Source organism: Dipteris shenzhenensis, chromosome 5 (genome assembly GCF_047967505.1).
Source record: "Dipteris shenzhenensis isolate YYH24624 ecotype China chromosome 5, Dip_SZ_1.0, whole genome shotgun sequence".
Taxonomy (NCBI): Eukaryota; Viridiplantae; Streptophyta; class Polypodiopsida; order Gleicheniales; family Dipteridaceae; genus Dipteris; species Dipteris shenzhenensis.
Genome location: NC_141600.1, coordinates 3,962,527 through 3,988,276, shown reverse-complemented (window position 1 = coordinate 3,988,276; position 25,750 = coordinate 3,962,527). Strand labels below are relative to the sequence as shown.

The 25,750-nt window shown below is 42.8% G+C and overlaps 1 protein-coding gene across 2 annotated transcripts in view; it reads right to left on the bottom strand.

Annotated features, from left to right (window-relative positions):
• Positions 1-244: 244 nt before the first annotated feature.
• Positions 245-25,750, bottom strand: part of DEG9 (DegP protease 9) — a 43,080-nt gene continuing 17,574 nt past the window's right edge. Inside the window, exons 3-10 of one of the 2 annotated variants that reach the window (XM_087374553.1) lie at positions 20,958-21,138; positions 20,649-20,840; positions 20,496-20,555; positions 20,323-20,348; positions 20,047-20,148; positions 1,104-1,154; positions 904-1,008; positions 245-797 (exon numbers count right to left, since the gene is read on the bottom strand). In XM_087374553.1, coding sequence (XP_087230679.1) covers positions 699-797; positions 904-1,008; positions 1,104-1,154; positions 20,047-20,148; positions 20,323-20,348; positions 20,496-20,555; positions 20,649-20,840; positions 20,958-21,138 — 816 coding nt within the window. In that variant the 3' untranslated portion in view covers positions 245-698. Of the gene's footprint in view, positions 798-903; positions 1,009-1,103; positions 1,155-20,046; positions 20,149-20,322; positions 20,556-20,648; positions 20,841-20,957; positions 21,139-25,750 lie in introns of both variants that reach the window. The other variant, XM_087374552.1, reaches the window with a different exon arrangement.

Sequence of the window (25,750 nt, the reverse complement as noted above, 5' to 3'; positions counted from 1 at the left end):
AGCAACATACAAGCACTTTTATTCCATGTACAGGTTTGTGAAACAAACGGAACCACCCCTGCCCAGGTTGTTTAACCCTTCTGATGAAACTTTGAAGGAAAACGATGACTGATGTTCAACACACTGCATGATTAAGCACTTGAATACCACGTGCAACATTTAAATTGGGTGTTTCTGCATTCCAAAGAAACAAAGATTCACATTTCAGAAATTGGACCACTTGTAAATCAAAATAGGCATGACATTCTTTAAAAATAGGCATGACACTCAAAAATCTGTCCATTTTGGCCAAAAATAACCTTTTCAGCCACATGCAAGTACATGGCATGATTTTTATAGCTTAAATACTTTCCGAACATATTCATTCGCAGGTGTATGGCAGAATAACTGCACTCTCTTATAAAAAGGAAGGTAGAGTGATGGTGATGAAGACCCTAAAGCTTGATAAAAAGATGAGATCATTTTACACAACTTTCAGCTTACAGGATGGATACCACTGGCACACTGCCCAAGACTGGAGTTGGGCATCCACTCAAAAGTTGCAACTGCAGATTTCGAGACAATTCAAAAATGGGATTGACATTATCTAGGCCCAGTTCAACCAATTAAAACGACTAAATAATTTACTACCTCGTTTTCCAGCCTTGTTATAGAGGCCGAGCCTTTTAGATCAGGATTATGAAAGAACTGCACAGTGCTTAAGATTTCAAATCCTCCGAAGTGGCTGATGGTATGCAATGAGTTGCAAGAATCTCTGGAGTTGCTGCTTTGGCCTTTTTAGTCTCTAACACAACCATCTGCCATTCAGAAACAGAGGAGAGTATACAGTGAAACAGAATTGCCTTTTCATTAATCGAACTGCAAGGTACCACAGCATTGAATGTTGCAGCCAACATGTAATACCTGTTGATATTCAAGGTCAAACTTCAGGAACTCTTCTTTGCAGGTCTCAACCATGTGTGCCAAATGCTTCAAGTTTTTCACTGGAATGCCATTGAATGCAATTATCTGCAGGGTTAGCAAGACAGGAAACCATATTAGCAGCCATACAAACACGTTGAAGAGATTTTAGTAGTGTTGGCCCAAATCAACGAAAGCATTACCTGGGTGTTGACAATGTCTTCATAACCAATGTTGATATCTGCCACCAACACCTGTTATTAAGACATACGACAGAAAAACTTTAAAAACATTACACTGGAAAGGAACTACATATTGATGATTTGAAAAGAAAAGCAAGCTCAAAAGACGTGCATTATTCAGTCTTTGGTAGGAATATGGGTTAGGTAAATCTAGAACCATTGGATATCTCTTCAAAGTCTGAGATTCTCACAATCTTTTCAATATTTTCCTTTAAAAAGGTCAACTAAGGCAGGATCCCACTAGATGGATATCAGCCATTGAGGAAATGTGTAATCGACATGTTTGCACTGTTAAACTGGCTAGCTGTCATCAATAAGTATGTCTTTAGTATGGAAAAACTGGTTCCAAACACACTAAAATAAGAATTGTTTTGGAATATCTAACGCAAGAACAGCACAAATGAAAAACATTCAGCCTGTTTTAAGAGGTAAACAACAGTTCTGAATTCAAAACAATCAGGAAAGAGGACATTGGCAGATTTAGAGAAGCTCTAGTAATTGCAGCAATAAAATCCAGATGAATCCAAAAAACTAACATAGTCACCACAAGCTTAAAATTATCGATTTCATTGTTCGAATGCAGAGGACATTGGCAAAATTAGAGCAGCTCTAGAACTAGCATGGTCACCCACAAAATAAGTCCAATCTTACAAATTAAACAAGCAAAAGAACAAAGGAAATGTTTCTTTAAAGAAATGAGTAAATGAGAAAATAAAAAAGAAGAAAAGAACTTAGTAAGCAAAGCTACACTTATGTTCTCATCAGTAAGCATAAGCTGCCATCTGGGTTTTGAAAGATTCTGGAATCTCTTGGGTAAACCCAGTGCTTACTAAGCTTAAAAATCGCAACCAAGTAACAAAAACTTTGAAAGCAAAAGGGAAGAAACAAGTGGAAAATTAGAAGAAGACAGCGAAGAGAGAGAATTAAATTTAGATTAAATCTCCATCACAATCCAACCTAACCCTGAAAATTTTTAAATTGTAAATGGAGCAGAAAGAAACAACAACTAATGTGCTAACACAAGGAAACAAAGATAAACCAAATTACACGATTACACGACAACAAATTAAACACCAACACAAGCACAAGGAAAAAATTATTATCATTATTTTGTAATTAGTTGGTTTTTAATTTGTTTGTTTCAAATTTATAATAATAATAATAATTATATATATATATATAAAATAAGAAGTGGGAGAAAAAATATTTAAAAACAAAATTATATTTATATTTACACAAAAACACGCACATATATAGCAGAACTAAACTAAACAGGTCTCCAAGAGTAGAAGAATTCCAAAAATAGAACAAATCTGTCACTTTCTAAGAGTAATACCATTTCTAATACCAAGTAGAAAGTTCCTTTGACTTTAATGATCAGGATTCTGCAAACTTTGTGTAAATTTTTATATGTTTGTGAACTTTATTGCTGTAAACAGCAGACCATTACACACGACCATTGCACACAAGTGCTCCCCTTCCAAAAAGACACACACATGCATTCACCTTCGAATTGACTTTTTGTCACACCTTCAGAGGTGATGGGCACACTCCGCCATGATTTAAGGCTGGCACTTAAAGAGAAGGCTAACCAAATAGCAGTCCACGTTTTCTAAATTCAAGCTGAACTGAGATATTATATTCAGATGTATTTGAGCTGAGCTTTTTACACATGCACATGCTCATGCATACAGGAAAGCATGTATTTATAAAAAAGACCTTCGTGCTCAGTTCTTCAAAAGTGAAATTCAAACTCAATCATATTAAGGCTAAAAATGAAATAGAACTTGAGATGTAAGACTTAGGACTCTTGAGCCTGTGCTTCTCAATCAGCCAAGAGCATGAGCTACTCAACTTGAGAATGCAAGACTTAGGATTCTTAAGCCTGTGCTTCTCAATGAGTCAAGAGCATGAGCTACTTAACTATAGGTCTCTCTTAGAGGATTGTCCCAGTCACTAGTAGCAGTAATAGGCTTAATTGGCCTAAGGCTAGTTATTCCTAGTTACAACATTTAGTACAGTTAGTACTGACCTAGGAGTCATAAGTGGGTATGTGTCCTGAAATGACTGAGGTCCTATTTTGGTAAATGACTGCTGGTCTTGGGGAGGGCAGCATCACACCCTAGGCATCTCAAATAGAGAGACAGGGACAAGTCTGCCTTGGCTAGTCTGATGAACATGTTGAGCAGAGGGAGTGCAAGAGAAAACGTATGTAACCAACAGAGAGTGTAACAGTGACATCCAAGTGTTGCATATAGGCCTGAGGATTTGGGCTACCTATTAAGCATGTAGCATTAAGTGTAGCAACACATCTGGCAGGATTGATCATGCATCTACATTGGTGTTGGAGTAAACACCCTGAGAGGCCCTTCGTTCTGGGCATCATTTTGCAAGTTCTGTCAGTCCCCGCCAGACCTATTGGATTGAAACTAATACGGCATGTTTAGCCAAACATTTCAGCCTGGATTTCTTCTTGTTGGCACAAGCATTTGCTTCTGTTAGTTTCTGTAATTTGGTATGTGCAGGAATCTCTTTGAATCTCTTAGAAGTACTTGCATTTACCATGCAATACTTGTTAGAATTATTATTATATTCTAGGCAGTGGCCAGTGGCCACTGTAATGTAATAAGTGGGTTAGGGGCACTTTTCCCTCTTAGAGGTTTTTCCCCCTAACCGCAGTCTAATCCCTAACTACAGTTAGTGATTAGATACGGTTTTGTCACTTAGACAAAACCTCTGATCTCTTTCTTGTACTTCACTTCATTCAGTCCACCTTTTGAGTGACCTACATTCAGCTCACTCTTTGATCACTCTTGCTCTCTGTTTTTCTCACATTTGGTATCAGAGCAGTTCTCCTTCACGGACCTGCTCCCAGCTCCCGCATCTACTCTCTTGCCCAACATCCTACTCTCTTTGCTCCCGGACCTGCTTCTCACCCGCCATTCCATACAGCCCGTACGACTATACGATTCCATACCTGCGTCCGTACGATCTCCATTGCCAGCAGCAGATCTGCACCGCCCGTACTGCCGTACGGATTTCGTTGGTGGCCGTACAATTGCATCAGTTCGCCCGTACAGCCTGTCGGGGGTTCTGTCCGTACAGCGCCGTACAGTCCTACAGGTGCGCCGTACAATTCCATACACATGCGCCAAGCTGTTCCGTACAGTTTCCGTACATCCGTACAGGTGTATGGATTTCGACCATACAAGCTCCATACAGCTGCATTCAGCCGCACCGACAGTTCCGTACTGTCAGTCCGTACAGTTTGAAGGTGACTGAAGGTCGAGCATTGTTCAGATTTGGTCACTTTGCAGGTGAACTTAGAAAGTTGCATTTTTGCAAGGTTTTTCTTTGCAGGTGGACATTGGAACGAGTTGTATCAGGCTTTTGTGCATACAGCCATTGTTTGGCTTAGTTTTGGGAGCACATTTGGAGCTTTGGCAGACAAATTGCAAATTTGGGGCTTTCAATCAATTTGCCCTCTTTCGCTTGCAATTTCACTCCAAAATTTGGGGCTTTGGTTTTGAACTACAATTTCAAGCATTTTGGGGGTTTCAGTTAATTTGCCCGCTTTTAGATGCAATTTTCCTGAAGAAATTGGGGCTTTTGGCATTCGGATGCAATTTGGCAGTTGAAAGACCATTTGGGAGATTTGCAAGCAATTCACTAAGTGTGAGTCAATTTGCAGACATTTGCCATTTGTTTCAAATTTTTTGGACATTTAGCAAAGCATTGTGGTGCATTTCGAGCCTTTTGATAGGCTATGATAGTATTTGTCACTGTGGGCAGATTTTCTTTGGCAGATTTTACTTGTGCATTTTGCATCCCAGGAAGGGATTGTACTTGTTCAGTTTGCTGTATTTTTTATATACCTAGATGAATCCAGGAAACATTCCCAAACTCATCCTCTAAAAACACAACATAGTTTCAATCTCATGATAGTCACTCAAGGTTGAAAACCATAAACTCCATCATGCATAGCAGGGACTAGCTACTATGACATCCCCACTGACGTCATCAGCGCCCAACAGTGGGTGTAGACCATAGTATAAAAATATGCTCTCACACATACAAATCCACACACCCACACATACTTGAGCATCCATTTATACAAAGTCTTTGTACTGAGTTTCTGTCGGCACACCGGAGGTGAAGGGCAGACTCAGCCATGATGAAGGCTAGCACTAAAGGAGAAGGCTAATCAAAAGGTAGTCCAAAATCTCTTCATTCAAGCTACAACTGCTTGTGAAGTCTAAACATTTTTCTTTTAGTCTCTCCCCAACTAGCATCTAAATCTAAATCTAGCTAATAGGGCAACGCACCATTTAAGATAGAAAGAATTATCACGATACCAACAGGCCGCAACTTGGACAAAAACTTCACAAGGTGAAATTTGCATGTCCGCTAATACGGCAGAAGCATATACCTAGATGAATCCAGGAAACATTCCCAAACTCATCCTCTAAAAACACAACATAGTATTTTTTAGTTTATCTGGCAAAAATGGCTCTGAACAACCCCAATGAGGTGTTTGGAGTCCTCACACAGGAGGATAAATTGGATGGCACCAAATACTCCTTGTGGAGTTTTATGGTTCACAACATCTTGGTTGGCAGACATCTCTAGGATTATGTCAATGGAGATGAAGCAAGGCCAAATACAATGGCTACACTTGTCACTCCTACAGCTGGAGGCAAGGGTAGAGGTCAAAATGCAGCACAAGTAGTTGGAGCTGCTACTCCAAGGGCTCCCACAATAGAACAGAAAAGATGGGATTCTAGAGATGCACAAGACATCAAAGGCAGCTTGGGAGATAGAGTATGTTTGCAACAAGAAATGAAGAGTTTCCTTTATGAAGCGAGAACTTTCTCATACGCATATGGATGAGGGAGATTCCATGAATACTCACCTCACAAAGCTTCAGGATTTGAGGGAGCAACTACTGAATATTAATAAAGTCATTCCGGATTCAGAGATAATTACCACCACTCTGAATTCTCTTCCTGAGTCCTATCTTGGTTTCCACACCTCGCTGAATTTGTCATTGAGGGGGGGCAGCAATCCTCTCTTTTCACAAGTTGGTAGGACTTCTGGTTGCAAATGGCAACCCGGGCTGGCAAGCATGCCATGCTTTCCAAGTTCAAGCCTAAGGGAAAAGGGCAGCAAAAGCAACATGCCAATCAACCCGCACATCAGCATAAAGCTGATTCAGGACAGCCCTCTTATAAGGCTAAGGGTAATGCAGATAAGCATAAAAAGAAGGGCATTTGTCACTACTGTAAGAAGCCAGGTCATTATATTGGTGAATGCAAGAAGCGCATAGCTAAAGAAAAGAATAGGGATTCATGTATGGCTGTGTCAGATGCATTAGCTCCTCATTCACATGATGGGGGAGATGTTACAGCCAACTTTGTGGAAGAGCACTATGCCTTTCTGTCTTGCACTTCAGATTTTTCAGTGGGTAGTTCAGATGCTACAGCCACTAATGATGATGACCCTTATGCTTTCTTGACTAGCAGTCATGATCCTTCAAAGGATGCATGCTCTCTCAACGTCAATTGAGACACTGAATACTTGGTATTTTGATAGTGGTTCTTCTCAGCACATCATTTCTAAGGATAGCCTTTTTGCATCTCTACATCCACCACCTACTAAAAAGAAGGTGACTTGTGCAAATAATTCTTCTTATTCAGTGTGTGGAGCAGGGGACATTATTCTCACATCCACTGATGGCACAGATTTCAGAATTTCAGATGTTCTCTATGTGCCAGGCATAAAGAAGAATTTGCTTTCAGTGTCCTCTCATAATAGAGGAGGATTTCATGTTGTATTTGATGATGCTAAGTGTGCAGTCACAGACAAAGAGAATGACTATGCTTTGATGTTGTTTGGCACTTTGTATTGGGGTCTTTTTCAGCTTGATATATATGAGAAAAGATCCGATCTTGCATTATCAGTGAGCACTCCCACTGCTGCGATACAGAATGCAAAGTTATGGCATGCCAGGTATAGGCACATGAGCTATGGCAGCTTAATGACATTTCAGAAGCATGCTATTGTTGATGCATTGCCTCCTTTAGACTCACCTCCTCCTCATGCATGTAAGGGTTGCATCCTTGGTAAGATGCATAGATTTCCTTTCAAGAAGGATGGTGCAGTGAAAGCTACACGCAAATTACAGCTTATTCACAGTGATGTCTACGGTCCCATGAGGACACTTACTTTTGGGGGTTATCTTTATTATGTTACATTCATAGATGACTTCACCAACTACACTTGGGTCTATGGTCTTAAGGCAAAATCAGAAGTGTTTATGCATTTCAAACACTTTGTGGCTATGGTTGAGAATGAGACAGGACTCAAGGTGCAGACACTTCGCACAGATAGAGGAGTATATGTCTCATGAATTTGAGGCATTTTTTTAGGAGAAAGGCATCACACATCAGCTTACAGTAAGGATCACACCTTAACAACATGGCAAAGCTGAGCGCAAGAATCGCACTCTTATGGAGATGGATAGATGCATGCTTATCAATAAAAAGTTGCCTCACCGGTTTTGGCTCGAAGGCCTCATGTGTGCAAACTATGTTTTGAATCAGGCTCCCACAAAGGCTTTGAAGATCACTCCCTATGAGGCATGGCATGGGAGAAAGCCTTCAGTGGATCACTTCAGAGTTTTTGGTTGTGTTGCATATGCCCACGTGCATGTGGAGTTTCTACCATGTGGTGGATCAACATGGTTATGTGCTCTCATTTCCACAAGCTTGCATGACATTCCCCTTGGGTCTGCATCATAGGCCCATTTGGAGGCTACTTACATCTATGTTGCAGCCTTTTGTTCCTGTTCCTCCGTTGTTTGTACAGAACAGATTACTGGACTGGAATCTGACTTCCTTGTCTCCTGCTACCCATTCACTTTCAATGCATAATTTGACATCCTCGATGGTCTACAGATTTCTTCTTCCACCGCCATGGATTGATAAGCATGCCAACACTCTTTGGAATTTGGATAGGCCTTTATCTTGGTGGCAATCAAAACTCAAGAAAATTTGGAAAGCTAAATTGCCATTGAAACAGAGGCTTTTCTTTTGGAGATGTATAGTGGGAGCTTTTTCCATTGGGGTGAAATTGGAAGCACGTCGTATTGCTTCCTCTTCTTGCCCCCGTTACTCTCATCATCGTGAGACAGTTCCCCATTTGTTATGGTCTTGCCCGCACTCTAAGATATTGATCACTCATGTTTCTCATTTGCCGCGGCTTCGGTTTCCCTCTATCAGATTCGGGAAACTCTTCTGGATGTTTGGATGCTTCTCATCTCAGATGTCTCCCTTCCTCCTTTTCTTTGACTAGGCTCGTTTTTTGGTACTATTGACTATTTGGACACAGAGATGGCATTTTAGGATGGGACAACAGTTCCCTCAGGCATATGCTTTCTTCAGAATATGCTTTCTTCATAATCTTGATATGTAATAGTCAGACTACTGTCTACTGTTGACTAATGTCTAGCTACTATCTAATTGTATTCATACTACTTATGCCTTTTGGTAAGTTCTAAGCTGATCCTATGCACTATTCTCTATGTTCATGAATGGAAAGAATGTGCCTTGGGCTGTAGTTCCAATGTTCAATGATGTTCCTTGATGGCAACTATATTTTGATTGCTCTTTGTCTTTTGACTATGGTCCGACTGTTTGTACTTTTATTGGTTGTCTGTTAATGGTTGGAAGATCTAGTGAATGAATGTTCAAAACTGAATGTACCCTGAACACATTTGGCGATCCTGCAGTTGGTTTGTGCTTCAAAACTTTTGCAAAACATGGTGCTTGATGAAGGAGATCGTCAGTGCTAATTTTCCCAAAGTTTATGGCACATGGGAAGTTCAAGAAACTGAAGGCATCATCTGCATCGGTGCCATCGTCCTCCTCCTTGAGACAATCCTTGAGGCCAACCACAGCCAAAGTCAGCCAACACTGTACAGAGTATGGATTAGCAACATACGGATTGGGATAGTGCTAAAAAAATGTGTTTTCCAAGGTTTTGGCCAGGCATAAAATCGATCCCCTTCCCCCTCCCCCACAACAACCCCCCCCCCCCCCCCCCACACACACACACACAAAAACGAAAACTAATAAAAAAACCCAACCACCCAACAAACAACAACAACAACAACCACCCAAAAAAAAAAACTCGTACAAAATGACATATGGATGGAGTATGGAAAAAAGTCCGTACATATACGGACCTAACTATGTTTACAGCTAGGCTGTTGGATGCCTCATATACTTGTGCAATACACGGCCCAATATTTAGTATGCAGTATCTCAGGTGAGCAGATATATGCACAGCCCAAAGACAACACATTGGCACGCTGTAAAACGCATCTTCCGTTATTTGCAAGGCAAAAAGTCTTTTGGCTTGATGTTTCCCAGGGGGGATGACTTGCAGATGCATGCTTAACAGTGATTCAGATTGGGCTGGAGACTATGATACCACGCAGTCCACTAGTGGTAATTGTTTTTTTTTGGGCAAATCTTGCATTTCTTGGCTGAGCAAGAAGCAATCTACAGTGGCTACTTCCTCATGTTAAGCTGAGTACAGGACAGCTTTCATAGCGACAGTTGAATGTGTTTTGGTTGAGACGTTTGTTCGCTGATCTCCGTCTCTTATTGGAGGGTCCTTCTCCAATTCTCACCGATAGTCAGAGTGCTATAGCAATTGCAAAGAATCCTGTGTTTCATGCTTGCACGAAGCACATTGACGTTCATTATCATTATGTCAGAGAGAAGTTGCATGCAGGGAAGATCAATATGATCTATGTGTCAACACATGACAATGTTGCAGACATCTTCACCAAAGCACTTCCACATGAGAAGTTTGAGGCATTTCGCAGTGCCCTAAACTTATCTCCTTGTGGTGATTGATCACTACCTTGTACACCACATTGGCACTGCAGGAGGGTGTTAGAATTATTATTATATTCTAGGCAGTAGCCAATGTAATGTAATAAGTGGGTTAGGGGCACTTTTCCGTCTTAGAGGTTTTTCCTTCTAACCACAGTCTAATCCCTAACTACGGTTAGTGATTAGATAGGGTTTTGTCACTTAGACAAAACCTCTCATCTCTTTCTTGTACTTCACTTCATTTAGTCCACCTTTTGAGTGACCTACGTTCAGCTCGCTCTTTGCTCTCTCCGTTTTTCTCACAATACTCTCAGGCTTGAGAGCTAAAGCAGAGAGGGATTTCGAGGAAGCTAGAAGGATGCAGAGCATAATGCACCCATGGAGACTTCCCAAGCCATGTTCCGGCTTTAGAAGAAGCTAGCCATCCATTGGATGAATAGCATCATGCACTCATGGAGGCTTCCCAAGCAGATGTTTTTGACACAACATAACGCAAAGCAATACTTCCATAACATAACGCAAAGGAATACTTCCATCAAACTTGTTCGCAGCAACCAAAGAAAAAGTAAGGGGAATTCCAACATCATTAACAACATCCTCAACCAAACGAATCCCCTTGAGACTCAAAAAATACGAACGTCGAGGCTCCTGCAAAGCCAAAGGAAGGGCGAACACTCTAGACCAATGTATACTTTCAGCTCTGAAAGAGTTGCCTCGCAAGGAATCACTACCATGCCAATCCAAGTGAGAAAGCATATGTTTCCAAATGCCACAGGACAGCCGTGGATTTTGCCTGTCACAGCACCAAAAAGAAACTCCCACTGGGAAAGCTGCGAATGACCAAAATCTGGAGATTCAACATGCAAGAGTAAATGACGAATCATGGCAGCCCATGATTCGTCATTTACACACACACACTTTTTTTAAAAGTGAAATCTTATATTTCTGTGTGGGAAACCTCAAAAGAGGCATTTACTTTTTTTTTTTTTTGTGAGAAGAAATATTTTATTGCTGTAAAATAATTACATTCTTAGTTACTTCAAAAGTGGAGTAACTACTACTCAACAGAAAATCTCAGTATAAGCTGTATAGATGAGGTTCAAAAAAAGAAGGCCAAAGCAATCTTCAAGGCCAGAGGGGACTGGATGAGAAAGTTTATTATACGAGAGATCCGATGTCTAAAGGTGGGTCATGCCGCTAAACTTCTAGAAAGATTGTTATTAGAAAGATCCTAAGAGTTGAACAGTAGCAAGCTAGTGACTCTTGATCCCTGGATTTCACCAGAGTTGCGTCGTGCAATTGGAGAGTCTGGGCAGTATGGACCCTGTGAGTATATTGCTCTCTGCCTAGCTTCCCAAGTTTGCTCAAGTAGCAACAGATGAAGGAATGGGACCCTGAAAATGATTGTAGCAAAGGAAAAATTATCCATGTAGAAGAAATCAAACGTCTGGATATGGGAGAAGAAAGTACGCACAAGGAGACACGGCTTGGCATGGGCACGGGGGTATGGCATGGGCCGCCTGGCGAAAACCTATAGGAGACATACTTCTGCTGGCAAAAACCAATTGGAGAGACACTTTTTACGAAAAGAATCAGTAGAGCAATGCCTTGCCAGGCAGTGATAACAATAGAGCTTCATTCCCTCTTGTACATAGCTTGCACATCCTCTTTTCATGGCAAGTACTACCATTTGCTAATTTCAATTTCTAGATCATAAGAACCCTGCACATCTTCTACCTATTATGCATCAAGATTCCATCTTGGAGGTAGTTTTGTTCTCCATAAACAATCATGGGCCAAAGTCTTTTCTATAGAAGGCTATTTTCTCTTTCAGTTCAGCCCACACTTTATCCATCACACTCTTTCACTAGCTCCTTTACTGCTAGTACTTTCTCCAGCATGCCCTCTATATCCATCCCCTATTCCTCCAACTAATTTGACTCTATCCTTCCCCCTCATGGCCATTTGAGGTCCATCTTTTTCACTTGTACATTGGCAAAGTGCTTCTCCTTCTAGATGGATCATTCGCACTTTGCCATCAGCGTTTGGTAAGGAGGTTGTTGAGTACACAAGCAGTAGTTTTGCCTCCATCATATACTTGCAAATCTAGTGTTTCTCAAGACAAATCTACGAGGATTACTTGTGAAATCAAACTTGCATTGCATTTGCAAAGAATCCTATATACCATGCATCTTGTATTAGGTAGCCCTGGACGGATCTCTCTTGTTATTTTGATGCATAATGGTATAGCTCTAAAAATCAATTCTGCTAGGGCTGACAAGGCACCCACTGTCCCGATCTGTGACGTATTCCTTTCTCTATACCTCAGACTTGTGGATGGTTTGATGAATGGACACTTGTGGAAGGGTATGCCCTTTCGACGGGACACTTCCTATGAGGCACAACCCTTTCACAAGAGACATTCTATGGAAGAGACACTCCTATTGTAATGTACCCTCTCATCAAGGGTCACACCCTTCACAAGGGGTACACACCTCTTCATGCACATACACTTTGGAGTACACACCTTTTCATGTGTGACTCTTCACTCTCTATATAAGAGAGGCCCAACTGTATGGATGACACACTACAGACACTCAAGCAATACAAATATTCCTTGTTCTCTGCTATTTCGGTCTCCTTTCTATTCCTTAGCACATTTCTAAATATAGTAAATCTAGGATTTCTTACAGTGGTATCAGAGCAAATTTCGCTCCTGCCTGTAGGAAATGCCCCCCATCTTCTAGCGCCTATCTAATACATCTCTTTCCGCTAGAAGGATATCCGCGCACATTGTGCATTGAAGAGATGGAGAGAATGAGCGTAAAAATTTTTAGCGCCAACCCCACCTAAAGTCATCAATGGCCTCTCCATCTCCCCCACATCACGAGTTGATGTGAATGGACACGACAAAAATCGTGTCTTTTGATGTGCCTGGGCTGTCCCAAAACCAAGGGACGCACCTTTTCCACCATCGGACACACCTTTTGATGAAGAGTTTTGACTCCTCAAAACAGGGTCACACCCCTTCATGAAAAGGTACACCTATTCCAAGGGTCACACCCCTTAGAATAGGCACACCTTTTGGCACCAAGCACCCTACAAAAGGATACCTAGAGGGCCTAAAAAGGGCAACCAGTCCTACACGGCCTAACCCTAGACTACCCAAGGGTTCTCTAAACCCACGTTTTAATTTTTTGGTAACCACCACCCAGCAATAGGCGCACCAATCAAAACGCGAATTCCTGCAATATGTTTCGCCTTTTCTGCAGTACGTGTTTGCGCCATATCCCTGCAGCAAGCCGTGCCCCTGGTCAGGCCTCCATCTTGCTTCGTTCTCGATGGCCTGCATCAGCCGGCTCTTTTGCATACCTGCCTACATGACCTCGTGATCGAACAGATCCCCTTTGCAGCCTCTATCGTCATCTTGCTGCCCTGATTTCTCCAAACAGCATAGGTGCCAGAAATTCGCCAAGGTGCCAGAAATTCGCCATCTTCTTCTACCGCAAATCAGCCCTGGAAGCAAGCCACAAGCAGCGCCAGATGCAAGCAGGCTGCGCCCTTTGTCAGGGTTCCATCCTACAATCTACTGGATCGTTTTTGGCAGCCAGCCCTCGCTAGAGCATCGCCACCATAACTACCTGTGACCAGCAGCCCTTGCTGCCCCTCTATCACGATTCAGACCAGCCTGGTTCTTGCTGGCTCATCTCGCCACTTTAGCCTGTGAAAAGCAGCCTTTTGCAGCCTTCCAATTCCGACCAGCCAGGCCCAGTCCTGCTCCTCGCACCCCACAGGTACTTGCCTCTGAATTCAACGCAGGAAAAGCGTGTCTGGTTCCACGCAATCTGCCCTTTTTCTGCACCATGCCTCTGCCAACGCCCCTATCTGCCTCATCCACGTGGACTTGCAAGGACAGAAACATGGACCTTCGGACAATGATCTGCAGGCCTTTTCTACGCAACTAATTGGCAGATCAAATCTATGCCAGGTGGATTCTTTCCATTCTATTTCTAAGGATTCTCTTTCATATTGTTATTTGACGCTCATTATCAAATTACAGCAAATGAAACCCTCCTCCTTAAAGCATGGAAACCCCTGGTAATTCCCCACTCCCTTCAAGGACACCTCAGGCATCGTCTACGACACAATATCGTGTCCAGATTGCACAACCAGCTCCTTTCGGAGCTTATGCATCGTGGGTCTTCTGTGTCACGTGCCCTTCCAGTGATTTGGACCACATCCTATACCTTCTGCGTGAGGCACCTCAATTACATTACTTCCTCAGCACAGTCCAGGTTGTGTTCCACGAGACACGTAGACACCCAAAACCCGATATTCCTCACGAGTTTGCTGTCCATCTTTGGAGGACTTTTACCCCTCAGCTTTAGCATCTCCAGGGTACTCTCCACCTCATTCAGCTCCCAGATATCCTCTTGCACAAGTTGTATCTTCCCCAAGACAGTATTTACACTCTGAAGGCACTCCTTCTCCTGGATATCCTCCACTCCCGACAGCAGCTCCTTATCCCTTCTCAGATCCATGGACTCTGCAACCTACCCCTGTACTCTCACGAGCAGTAACACCCATTTCGGCATCACCAGTGTTACCTCAGACAGGACCTCCTTTACCAGATTTCCACGGCTGGTTCCATCCTGCTTCTCTTGGCCCCTCCAACATGAGCAACCTCAGGGAGCAGTTTGAATCTTCTTCCAGGAATGGTACAAACTAGAGCGCAGGTTCGTGCTTTTCTCACAGGGACCTCAGATATGTTGCAACGCTCGCGTGCAGCCTCTCCGGAGAGAAGCGACTCAAGTCCAAAAAAGACCCCTGAAGTCAACTTACAAGGCGAAGCACTACTTCAACTTCAAATTTCTCAGCTTCAAGACAGCATCTCCAACTTGGTCCAGAAAGTCCAACAACTCCAAGATTCTCGCAGTACCACACATACAGAGGATGATGTGACGCCACCGGACGACTATGTGGACTCGTTCCCACCTGAGGTAGAAAACACTGAACTCCGTGCCCTCTACCATTTACTCCAAGCTTCCAAAACTAAAAGACTTGACATTAAACTTCCGGAAGCCTACACTGGTCAACGAAATCGCCGAACAATTGACCAATGGCTCGCAAAACTGCGCATGTACTTTAATACTGTTGCCCTCATTGAAGGGTAAAAAATTGCCTTGGCAGCCTCACTCCTCAAGGATACAGCTTTCCTATGGTGGCAACGGCGCTTAAAGGACGGCAAAAGTGTGTGAACTTGGGAACGTTTTAAACACGTGCTCCGTAAGCAGTTCATACCTGCCAATGCAAACTTCCAAGCACCTTCAAAACTCAAACAGTTGGAGTAAACACGCTCCCTGTCTTCCTACATCTCTCAGTTCACCACATTGGTGCTGGAGATTGATGGTTTAACTGATGATGATTGCCTTCATGATTTCATCTCAGGCCTGAATCCCTCGTTACGCATTGATGTCCTCAAAGCAAACATCACCACCACAGCTGGCGCTATTGCTTACGCAGAGCGCATTACTGATTTCCAAAACACAGGGAGGCAGAGTGCTAATAGAACACAGAACTCTACTATGGCCAAAGGTGCTCGCCCTCAAGATAACCCCAAGTTTAGAAAAAACTCGGGTAATCAAGGTCAGCAACAGTCTTAAGATCCCCACAAGTCTCAGAAATCGTATGCTGGATTCCAACAGAAGCACTCCTCCAAGGATCGCGCCTCTTCTTCTTCACAAAGTCATCACCGTCATCCCCAACATAAAGGTGCAGCCACTAACAAGAAGAACAACTCTAACACAAAAGGACTTTGTACCATCTGTACAGGCGACCATAGATGGTTCGATTGTCCCAAGCGACCAAAGTAAAATTCCAATATGGAACCTAGCACTTCCCAAACAGAAGATGCTACCCCAGCACAAGACAAGAAAGGCAAAGCTCAGATTGAACTCGCAAATGGAACTACCTTCTTGTGCAACACTAGGATAAAAAACTTGTCTTTTCGCATCCAACATTATACGGACAAGTTGAACTTTGACATCATGCCTCTTTCTTGGTACGATGTCATACTCGAACAACAGTGGCTCTACGACTATGATCCATCAATCAGTTTTCGCAGCCATACTATCCAGTTTGTCCACCAGGGAAAACTTATTGAGCTAACTGGTTCTAGGGACTCTCCTTCAACCCCAGTTACCTCTATCCTACAAGTAAAGAAGTGGATTCGTAAACGTCAAGTAAAGACTTCACTTCTGTTGGTTACAGCAGTAGAGGAGACACCAACAAAGGATCCTCCTGAATACCTCAACCAACCTTTTTTCCAGCCCTACCTGGATATTTTTCCACAGGAATTGCCAAAGCAGTTACCACCTTGACGACCAGTGGATTACCCAATTGAACTTATTCCCGACAGTAATCCACCGTCGAAACCTCCTTATTGGGTTTCTTACACTCAAAATGAAGAAATCCAAAGACAGGTGACCGAACTACTCGACAAAGGTCACATTCGGCCCAGTCACAGCCCTTTCGGATCTCCTGTACTACTTGTGAAAAAAAAGAATAAGTCAATGCACCTCTGCATCGACTACCAAGCCCTCAACAAGCTCACTATAAAAAACAAGTATCCATTGCCTCGCATCGATGACCTCTTCGATCAACTTCTACACGCAACCCAATTCTCAAAGATTGATCTTCGTTCAGGTTATCATCAAATTTGCATACGAGAAGGCGATGAGTACAAGACAGCTTTTCGAACAAAGTATGGACACTATGAATGTTTGGTCATGTCTTTTGGGTCAAACAATGCCCCGGCCACATTCATGACACTAATGAACGACATCTTCAGGCCTTTCCTTGATAAGTTCGTCATCGTTTACCTCGATGACATCCTCGTTTTCAGCAGATCCCTACATGAGCACAAACAACATCTTCACCAAGTTTTTGAAGTTCTCCGCGCAAATTCTCTCTACATCAACATTGAGAAGAGTGAGTTCTTCAAGACCCAACTCGAATATTTGGGCCATGTTATTTCATGGGAGCCGACTCGGTGGTCAAGACAAACCATCACTCTCTAAAGTATATCTTTACTCAGCCAGTCATGAACGCTCGACAAGCAGGCTGGGTTGAGTTTCTGGCCAACTTTCACATGACCATTGAGTACATTCTAGGACTACGCAATGTAGTTGCAGATGCTCTCAACAGGTTAACTCTAGCATCAGCTATGGTAATCTCTACATTATCTGTGGATGTTCCGAATCCTTTCAAAGGGAAGTATTTCAATGATAAAGACTTCGACACAACAATACAAGTTCTTTCAAAAGATCAACCTTCGACTTCCTATTCTTATACGGACGACCTTCTGTATTATCAAGATCGCCTCTGTGTACCACATGACAAGGATGTTCGACGTCTTATGTTAAAAGAGCATCATGTAGTTCCTTATGCTGCCCATCCAGGCATCAACAAGACTTATAGGTTACTCAGTGCAACATACTACTGGCCTTAGATGAAAAGCGACGTCATCAAAATGGTTACATCTTGCTTATCTTGTCAACAAATGAAAGCAAGCCGACGACTTCCAGCAGGACTTCTTCAGCATCTTCCAGTTCCAACTGAAAGGTGTGAAAGTATTTCCATGGATTTCATTACAACACTACCACGATCCTCCAGAGGTAACACTCAGATTATGGTAATTGTTGATCGATTGTCCAAAATGGCACACTTTGTTGCTTGCAAAAGAAGTGCACAGGCTCCGAACATCGCCAAACTCTTCATACAACACATCTTCCGACACCATGGATTGCCCAAGAATATCGTATCCAACAGAGATTCTAAGTTTACCAATCACTTTTGGATTTCACTGTTCGAATCTTTGGGTACAACTCTACTGTTTAGTTCAGCCTACCACCCACAATCATATGGGCAGACTGAAAGAGTCAACCAAGTTCTGGAAGAAATGCTTCGACATTATACTCAGTCACGCCTAGCAGCTTGGAAAGAGTATCTACCACTCCTTGAGTTTGCTTATAATAACTCTTTCCATAGTGCCATCAGCATGACTCCATTCCAAGCAGCGTATGGACACACTCCGATTGTACCAACGAATTTTGTACTTCAACATCGAGTGGCCCTAGCTGATCAGCTGGTTCAAGAAATGCAAGACATTCTACTCCAGGTCTGGGATCATATGCAAAAAGCGCAAGAGCGGTATCAACGGTCTGCCAACAAACATAGACGTCACCTGGAATTTGACACTGGTGACATGGTGCTATTATTTGTAGCCCCACATTGCTATAAGACAGTTAAGTCTGTGTTTCCTAAGTTGCGACCAAGATACTATGGACCTTTCCAGATCATCAAGAAAAATTCACCTTTTACACATTGGAATGACCACCATCCTGGGGTAAAATTTATCCGACATTTCATATTTCTTGGCTAAAGACGTACATTCCAGGCGATGAAGCAGTTCCTCCTGCAGGTGATTGTGTCCCAGAAATTGAAGACGATTATGTTCTCCTTATTCCTGAGGGTATTCTGGACCATCGACAGGGAGAGACTCGACATCGACTTATCACGGAATTCATTGTTCTTTGGCGAGATCTGGATGACTCCGACGCTACTTGGCAATCTGATGAAGACTTACAGCAGTACCCTGACATTTTACAGCAGTATTTTCAGAATTTACCGTGATATTTTCTACATCAGTTCATTGTCTCCACCAGGGTCTTATTTTGAGTGGGAGGGGATGTCACGATCTGTGACGTATTCCTTTCTCTATACCTTAGACTTATGGATGGTTTGATGAATGGACACTTGTGGAAGGGTATGCCCTTTCGACGGGACACTTCCTATGAGGCACAACCCTTTCACAAGAGACATTCTATGAAAGAGACACTCCTATTGTAATGTATCCTCTCATCAAAGGTCACACCCTTCACAAGGGGTACACACCTCTTCATGCACATACACTTTGGAGTACACACCTTTTCATGTGTGACTCTTCACTCTCTATATAAGAGAGGCCCAGCTGTATGGATGACACACTATAGACCCTCAAGCAATACAAATATTCCTTGTTCTCTGCTAATTCAGTCTCCTTTCTGTTCCTTAGCACATTTCTAAATATAGTAAATCTAGGATTTCTTACACCCACTGCCATGCCTAGAAAACGTAACCCCTCATTCTAGAATTTGTATCATCACTCTTTTTCAAAATATGTTACGGACCTTCAGAAATTGTGATCCTAACCTAACAAAACCCTCTACAAAATTATATGTTTGAAAGAAAAAGAGTGTATGTGCAATGGATTTTGTGGCTAGTAGTTAAATAGACGTTCAAGAGACTAGAATCAAGATAACCACCTAGCTTGACAACACATTGCCATGTCTTGCCCATGTGGCAAGGAAGCCAAACACTGTATGCCTGGTTCCAAGGCCCTAGAGAAGGGAGGCCATACCTGTCCAATTTCCCAACTTATAGCCCTGTCATCATTTAGTAACTACTCACTATTCAAAGGACATAATTCTGAACACTCACCTATTCAAAGCACATAATTGTGAACAAGATAGCTGCCAATACTGCAGATTTTTGCTCAAAATTGAAATTCCCCCGCCCCCCCCAAAGAAAAGGTAACCTCCATGGTTACAAGTATACACCTGTCAGGCTGTCACTGTGATTACCTGCCTATTCAAGACACATAATTTTCAACCAGACAGCTGCAAACCTGCAAATTTTTGCTTAAAAGTGAAATTCAAAAAAGGTTGAAATTAAAGAAAAGGGGTGAAACGGATCACAAGACTGCACCTTATAGCCAAGGATGCCAGTAAACCTAGAAACAGTTATCGGTCAATTTTCATTCAGAAATTAAATAAATACATGCAGGCAGAAAGCTGGTACAGATAGGGCCTTGTAATTTTCAAAAGTCATTGTGGCATTCTGTTTTAAGACTGACAAAGCAGTAGTTTATCTGTGCACTTCCTCTTGAAAAGGCATCGAACCTGAGAAACCACAACTAGCTGTTCATCTTCTGTTTGGGCCATGGAATGCAGCAGTTTGTCAAGTAATTTCACCGGTGCATCGTAATCATAATCTTTTCCATACTACAATAACAAACAAGACTAGAGTTAGGAACCCTACCAAGATGGAAGAAACATCAGATGCTGTATTACTACAAATATGTTCTTAGTTTAAGAGGACAGACAAAAGCTTCAGAGCTTCAGCTTTCATCCCTCAACTGCTAGCTTCTTAGGGAAAACCAAACACTAGCTGAATACCTCTGAGCGGAGGTAGGGTACAGAGACTGCAGCAAACACAATGCCAGCAACAATGTAATAAGATGGAGGCCTTCCCCTTATGTGCGCTGGAACTAATCGCTTGTGGGTTTCAAGTTGAACATTAAATTCAACAAATTTGGCGTCTCTGAGAATTTTTATCCTAGCTTGCTCACCCGTGTACTTCTGTGATACAAGATAGCTGAATCCAATTCTCTCTCCATGGCGAAAAGGGACTGTGAACACAGCAATTAGGAAGACCATTAACTTCACGCTAGAAGACCATTTTCAAAACTCAGTTCAAATCATTCCACCTACAAAAATCACACCTGTGCCATCATTAGCTACATCAATGCCATCAAAACTCAGAAGTATATCTGACGATTGCATATATTGAGCTGCTGGAGCTGTTGGCTCAACCCTTCTGACACGCACTCCTTTTTGACTAGGTGCCATGCCAAGTGCTCTCCGTAAATCAGGATTCTCAATTTTCTGCCACTCTATCCCTAATATAGGAAAACCTGCACGAAAAGAAGACAAGTGGCACTTTCAGAAGACTCCACGATCTTATACTCAATCTCCTAGCGATTCCAAATTATCAACTTGTACAGAGAATTGGCAAAATCAAAAAGCAAAACCTGTGTAGTCTCCATTGCGCTCGAAATCATTAATGAAATGAGTTATGACAGGAGTAGGAATGACGTATCCAATATTTTCAGCATCTTCATGTTTCAAAGATTGAAAAGCAATGCCCACACATTGACCTTTGTCGTTGAAAGCAGGACCACCTGAATTTCCAGCATTGATAGCTGCATCAATCTGCAAGAAAAACACATTGTACAGAATCGAACTTCAAATCTATGTTACATGTAAAAGGCGAAACATCTTATATACCTAGATGAATCCAGGAACATTCCCAAACTCATCCTCTACTAAAAACACAACATGGTGCAGTTTCAATCTCACGATAGTCACTCAAAGATTGAAAACCATAACCTCCATCATGCATAGCAGGGACTAGCTACTATGACATCCCCACTGGTAAAAGGCGAAACTCTTAGTACTTTACTCTTGGACTCCCATATGTGATGTGACAAGCATCATTGTACAAGTCTTTAGGTGCGTAGCATTCGAGACAGCTTTGGAAGAATTTTTATTTTAAAATTTAAGGTGTTTGTTTAGGTGACTGATGGAAGCACCTTATGACTAAATGCATTCCAAAAGGCATTTCTGACCTTAACCAACAATGGTGAAAGAATGCATCCCCGGCATACAGACAGGAAATAACCAGCCACAAGCAATGAACATTGCAAGCACTAGAAATGCTGCAAAATTTGAAAAAGAGCAAACATTACACGTAAGTCAATGATATTGCAACAAGCTACTGTATTAAGTGCAATAAATCGCATCAAATGCCTGCCTTGACCACACATATGACATGATTGTAATACAAAAACAAAATCTGCTTCACTTTTAGGTCTGCTGCTGCTTGAGAACTACAGTTTGCCTGAGCATCACAGTAATCAATGCACCTTCTACCTTAATTGTAGTACCCAAGCCTTCCATGCCTTGACCCTATGGCAATTACTTGGGCTGCAAATAGGCCACTTCCACCATTCACAACAGAAACCAGCATGCCCTACTTGATTGTGTGAGACAACAAGCAGGTACTCTGCAAAGGCAATGTCACCTCTAATCCATATAATCCATTCTGCAGTTTATTTTGTTTTGAAAGCTGGCTTTGCTGAGGCACTTACACCAATCACTTGCCTCCAGCCCTTTATGCAAAGATCAGTCGTCTGCGAAGAATTGAGCTTCAAGCTCGATAAGATGTAATTGTACAATGGGAGTGTGGAGCCTCCTTTGATAAAGAGAAAATGTGTAACGCACAAAATAGCTAAGCATACCCCTCCAAGAGCAGCCTTCTTTGAGGCAATCCATGTTACAAGGATTAAGACCGTCCCATTAACACACTTCAAAGATCAAAAGCTGATGCATGCAGCAAAATGTTATAAAAAATATGAAGAGAGACAGAGGGGGGGCAGAGAGAGAGAGAATATATGCAATAACATGGTGTTATTGATGTCCCTTTAAGGCCCAACAGGGTCTATGGGACAGACAAATAATATAGGTTTCCATGATCTACATGACAGACAAAATAATACAGTAGCAAAGCAACGCTATGGATAGTTGTCAATGGCATAAATGTTGTCTGTGTGTGTCGGGACCACAGCATCCTTATCACCATTCTTTATGGTTATCCAAAAAGTCTGTGTAGACTTACCGGCAGAGTTAATATGTAGTTCTCCTTGATATGCTAATTTGTACAGCCTCTGAAACTTGTATAGCACCCAATCCTCAAAATATCATGACCTGTATTACAGATTGTCTATTTCCTTGATATGTTCTCCATGTGCCCATGTGCACCTCAAAATCATGACAGTTGGTTCTTAGTTTTGGGCAAGTAGGTTCAACTCCCCAATGTAAGCCCCCAAATGAGGAGTGTGACGGGGAGTGAACCTGTAAAAGTAGATGGGGCTGCCATGTGGGCGGCGCATGATTACCTTCTTGGGATTGACTGGACCCCTCACGCAGGCCTGAACAGTCGACAGAGGACTGCCATGGAGCTGCCCATCTTTGGGGCCCTCATGGGCTCAAGACTAGAGGCCATTGGCAGGGACAAAGCCAGAGCAGCAGTACAGGCTTTTATACACCCCAAATGGAGGCCCTGATCGGCCATAACAGGTCAGTCAGGAAGACATATGGTTGGTCAACCGATCAAGTTTGCCAGCTACCAGTGGGTCAGCCATAAGGTTCGCCAACCAATCAAGTTGGCCAGCTAGTAGTGGGTCAGCCATCAGGTGGCAACCCCCATAGACCAGGTCCGCCTGTAGCAGACCATGTCTGCATCTAGGAAAGGCCACTTGGCCAGATTTAGGTGCATTCAGCCCTCTCTCTAAAGGGTCCCCTATGGAGGGAAAAGCACATCAGGTAAGAACAAACATATTCAGCCCTCTATATAAGGGGCCCCCTATGGAGGCAAAATTACATCAGGTAAGAACAAACATATTGTGGATTGCATTCCCAGGCACTTTGCAGGAGTATATCCAGCCGCTCTTAGCACAGTGTAGAGCACATCCAAGGTGCATAATACCTACAGCAGGAAAAGTGTTTGAAGAGCATTTGTAGGCTGCTCCCAGAGCTACTGAAGCCCTCATTCAAGAGAGACAAAGCAGGAGAGAGCAGGAAACACGACAGCATCTGGAGGGCACAGTGTAGAGCACATCCAAGGTGCATGATACCTACAGCAGGGAAAGTGTTTGAAGAGCATTTTGAAGGAGAGAGAATGAGTGAGAGCAAGAGAGATAGAGAGTGTAGGGAGCTTGGAAGCTGAAGACGTAGTTGCAATAGAATAGGATGCTAAGAGTACAACACAAAGTGAGAAGGATAAGGTTTTGTCCTAGTGACAAAACCTTAGTAGTCACTAACCATAGTTAGTGAACTAACTGCAGTTAGGGGGAAAAACCTCTAAAAGAGGGAAAAGTGCCCCTAACTAGCTTATTATATTACATTGGTCACTGCTGAATTATATCTATAATTCTAACACCCCCCTGCAGTGCCAATGTCATGTACAAGGTTGATCAATCACCAAACGGATATAAGTTCAGGGCACTGCGAAATGCCTCAAACTTCTCACGTGGTAGCGCTTTGGTGAAAATATCTGCAACGTTGTCATGTGTGGACACAAAGATCATACTGATCTCTCCTGCATGCAATTTCTCTCTGACGTAGTGATAGTGAACCTCAATGTGCTTCGTGCGAGCATGAAACACTGGATTCTTTGCCACTGCAATGGCACTCTGACTATCAGTGAGAATTGGAGAAGGACCCTCCAAAGACAGATGAAGATCAGCAAATAAACGTCTCAGCCAGACACATTCAACTGTTGCTGTGAAAGCTGCCCTGTACTCAGCTTCACATGATGAGGTAGCCACTGTAGATTGTTTCTTGCTCAGCCATGAAATGCAAGATTTTCCCAAAAAGAAACAATTGCCACTAGTGGACTGCCTAGTGTCATAATCACCAGCCCAATCTGAATCACTGTAGGCATGCCTCTGCAAGTCACCCCCCCTGGGAAATAGTAAGCCAAAAGACTTGGTGCCCTGCAAATAACGGAAGATGCGCTTAACTGCCTGCCAATGCATAGTTTTGGGGCTGTGCATGTACCTGCTCACCTGAGATACTGCAAACTGAATATCAGGTCTAGTATTGCAGAGATATATGAGGCATCCAACAGCTTGACTGTAAAGTGTGGCATCAACTGATTCTCCTGCATCATGCATTGTGAGTTTCAGCCCCGGTTCCATAGGAGTGGAGATGGGCTTGCACTCTTGCATGTTAAATCTGTCCAAGAGTTTCTGAACATACTTGGACTGAGACATAACAGTGCCACGTCTCTCATGAGAGAACTGGATCCCCAAATAAAAGTGAAGCAGCCCCAAATCTGACATGTCAAAGTTGGTCTGCAAATCAGCTTTGAAATCTGCAATTTTTTCCTCATTGGACCCTGTGAGCAGTAAGTCATCAACATAAAGAAGGATGACTAAGATTTCCCCCCCATCCATCTTGATGTAGAGGGTGCTCTCAGTAGGACTATTGTGCAGCCCCTTGCTGGTCAAAAAGGCATGTATCTTGGCATACCATGCACGAGGGGCCTGTTTCAGCCCATATAAAGCTTTATTAAGCTTGCAGACTTGAAGTGCATTTGCTGTAATTTCAAAACCCGGAGGTGGTTTGACATACACCTCTTCCAACAAGTCCCCATTTAAGAAGGCTGTTTTTATGTCCAACTGATGAACATTCCACTCAAAATGTGCAGCCATTGCAATTACTGATCGGATGGTGGTCATCCGGGATGTAGGAGCAAAAGTCTCCTCATAATCTATGCCCTTTTTCTGAGCATAGCCTTTAGCAACCAGCCTGACTTTATATCTGTCAATGGAGCCATCTGGCTTCCGTTTGACTTTAAATACCCATCGTGTGCCAATAGCATGTTTACCCTGTGGCAAGTCCACAACATCCCAAGTCTGATTTTTTGCAATGGACTGCAACTCATCGTGCATGGCATTCATCCAATGCACATTACCTTTTGCTTCTTCAAATGTGGCAGGCTCCTCCTCATCAAGGAGAGTACCTGCATATGCTGATTCCACTGAATTAGCACCTTCCATGTGCCTTGCTGCACTGCGAGTCCTGCCAGGTAACGGAGCATCAAGTTTACTCTCCCGGAGAGTCTGTAACAGCCAGTTTGGGACTGTTTTTGCTGCATGTATGTCTGCAATTTCTTGCTGCACCACTTGTTCCACTGCCTGTGGAGGAGGCATGACATCCTGTGGCGGAACTGAAGCATTTGAAGGTTGCTGTAAATTCT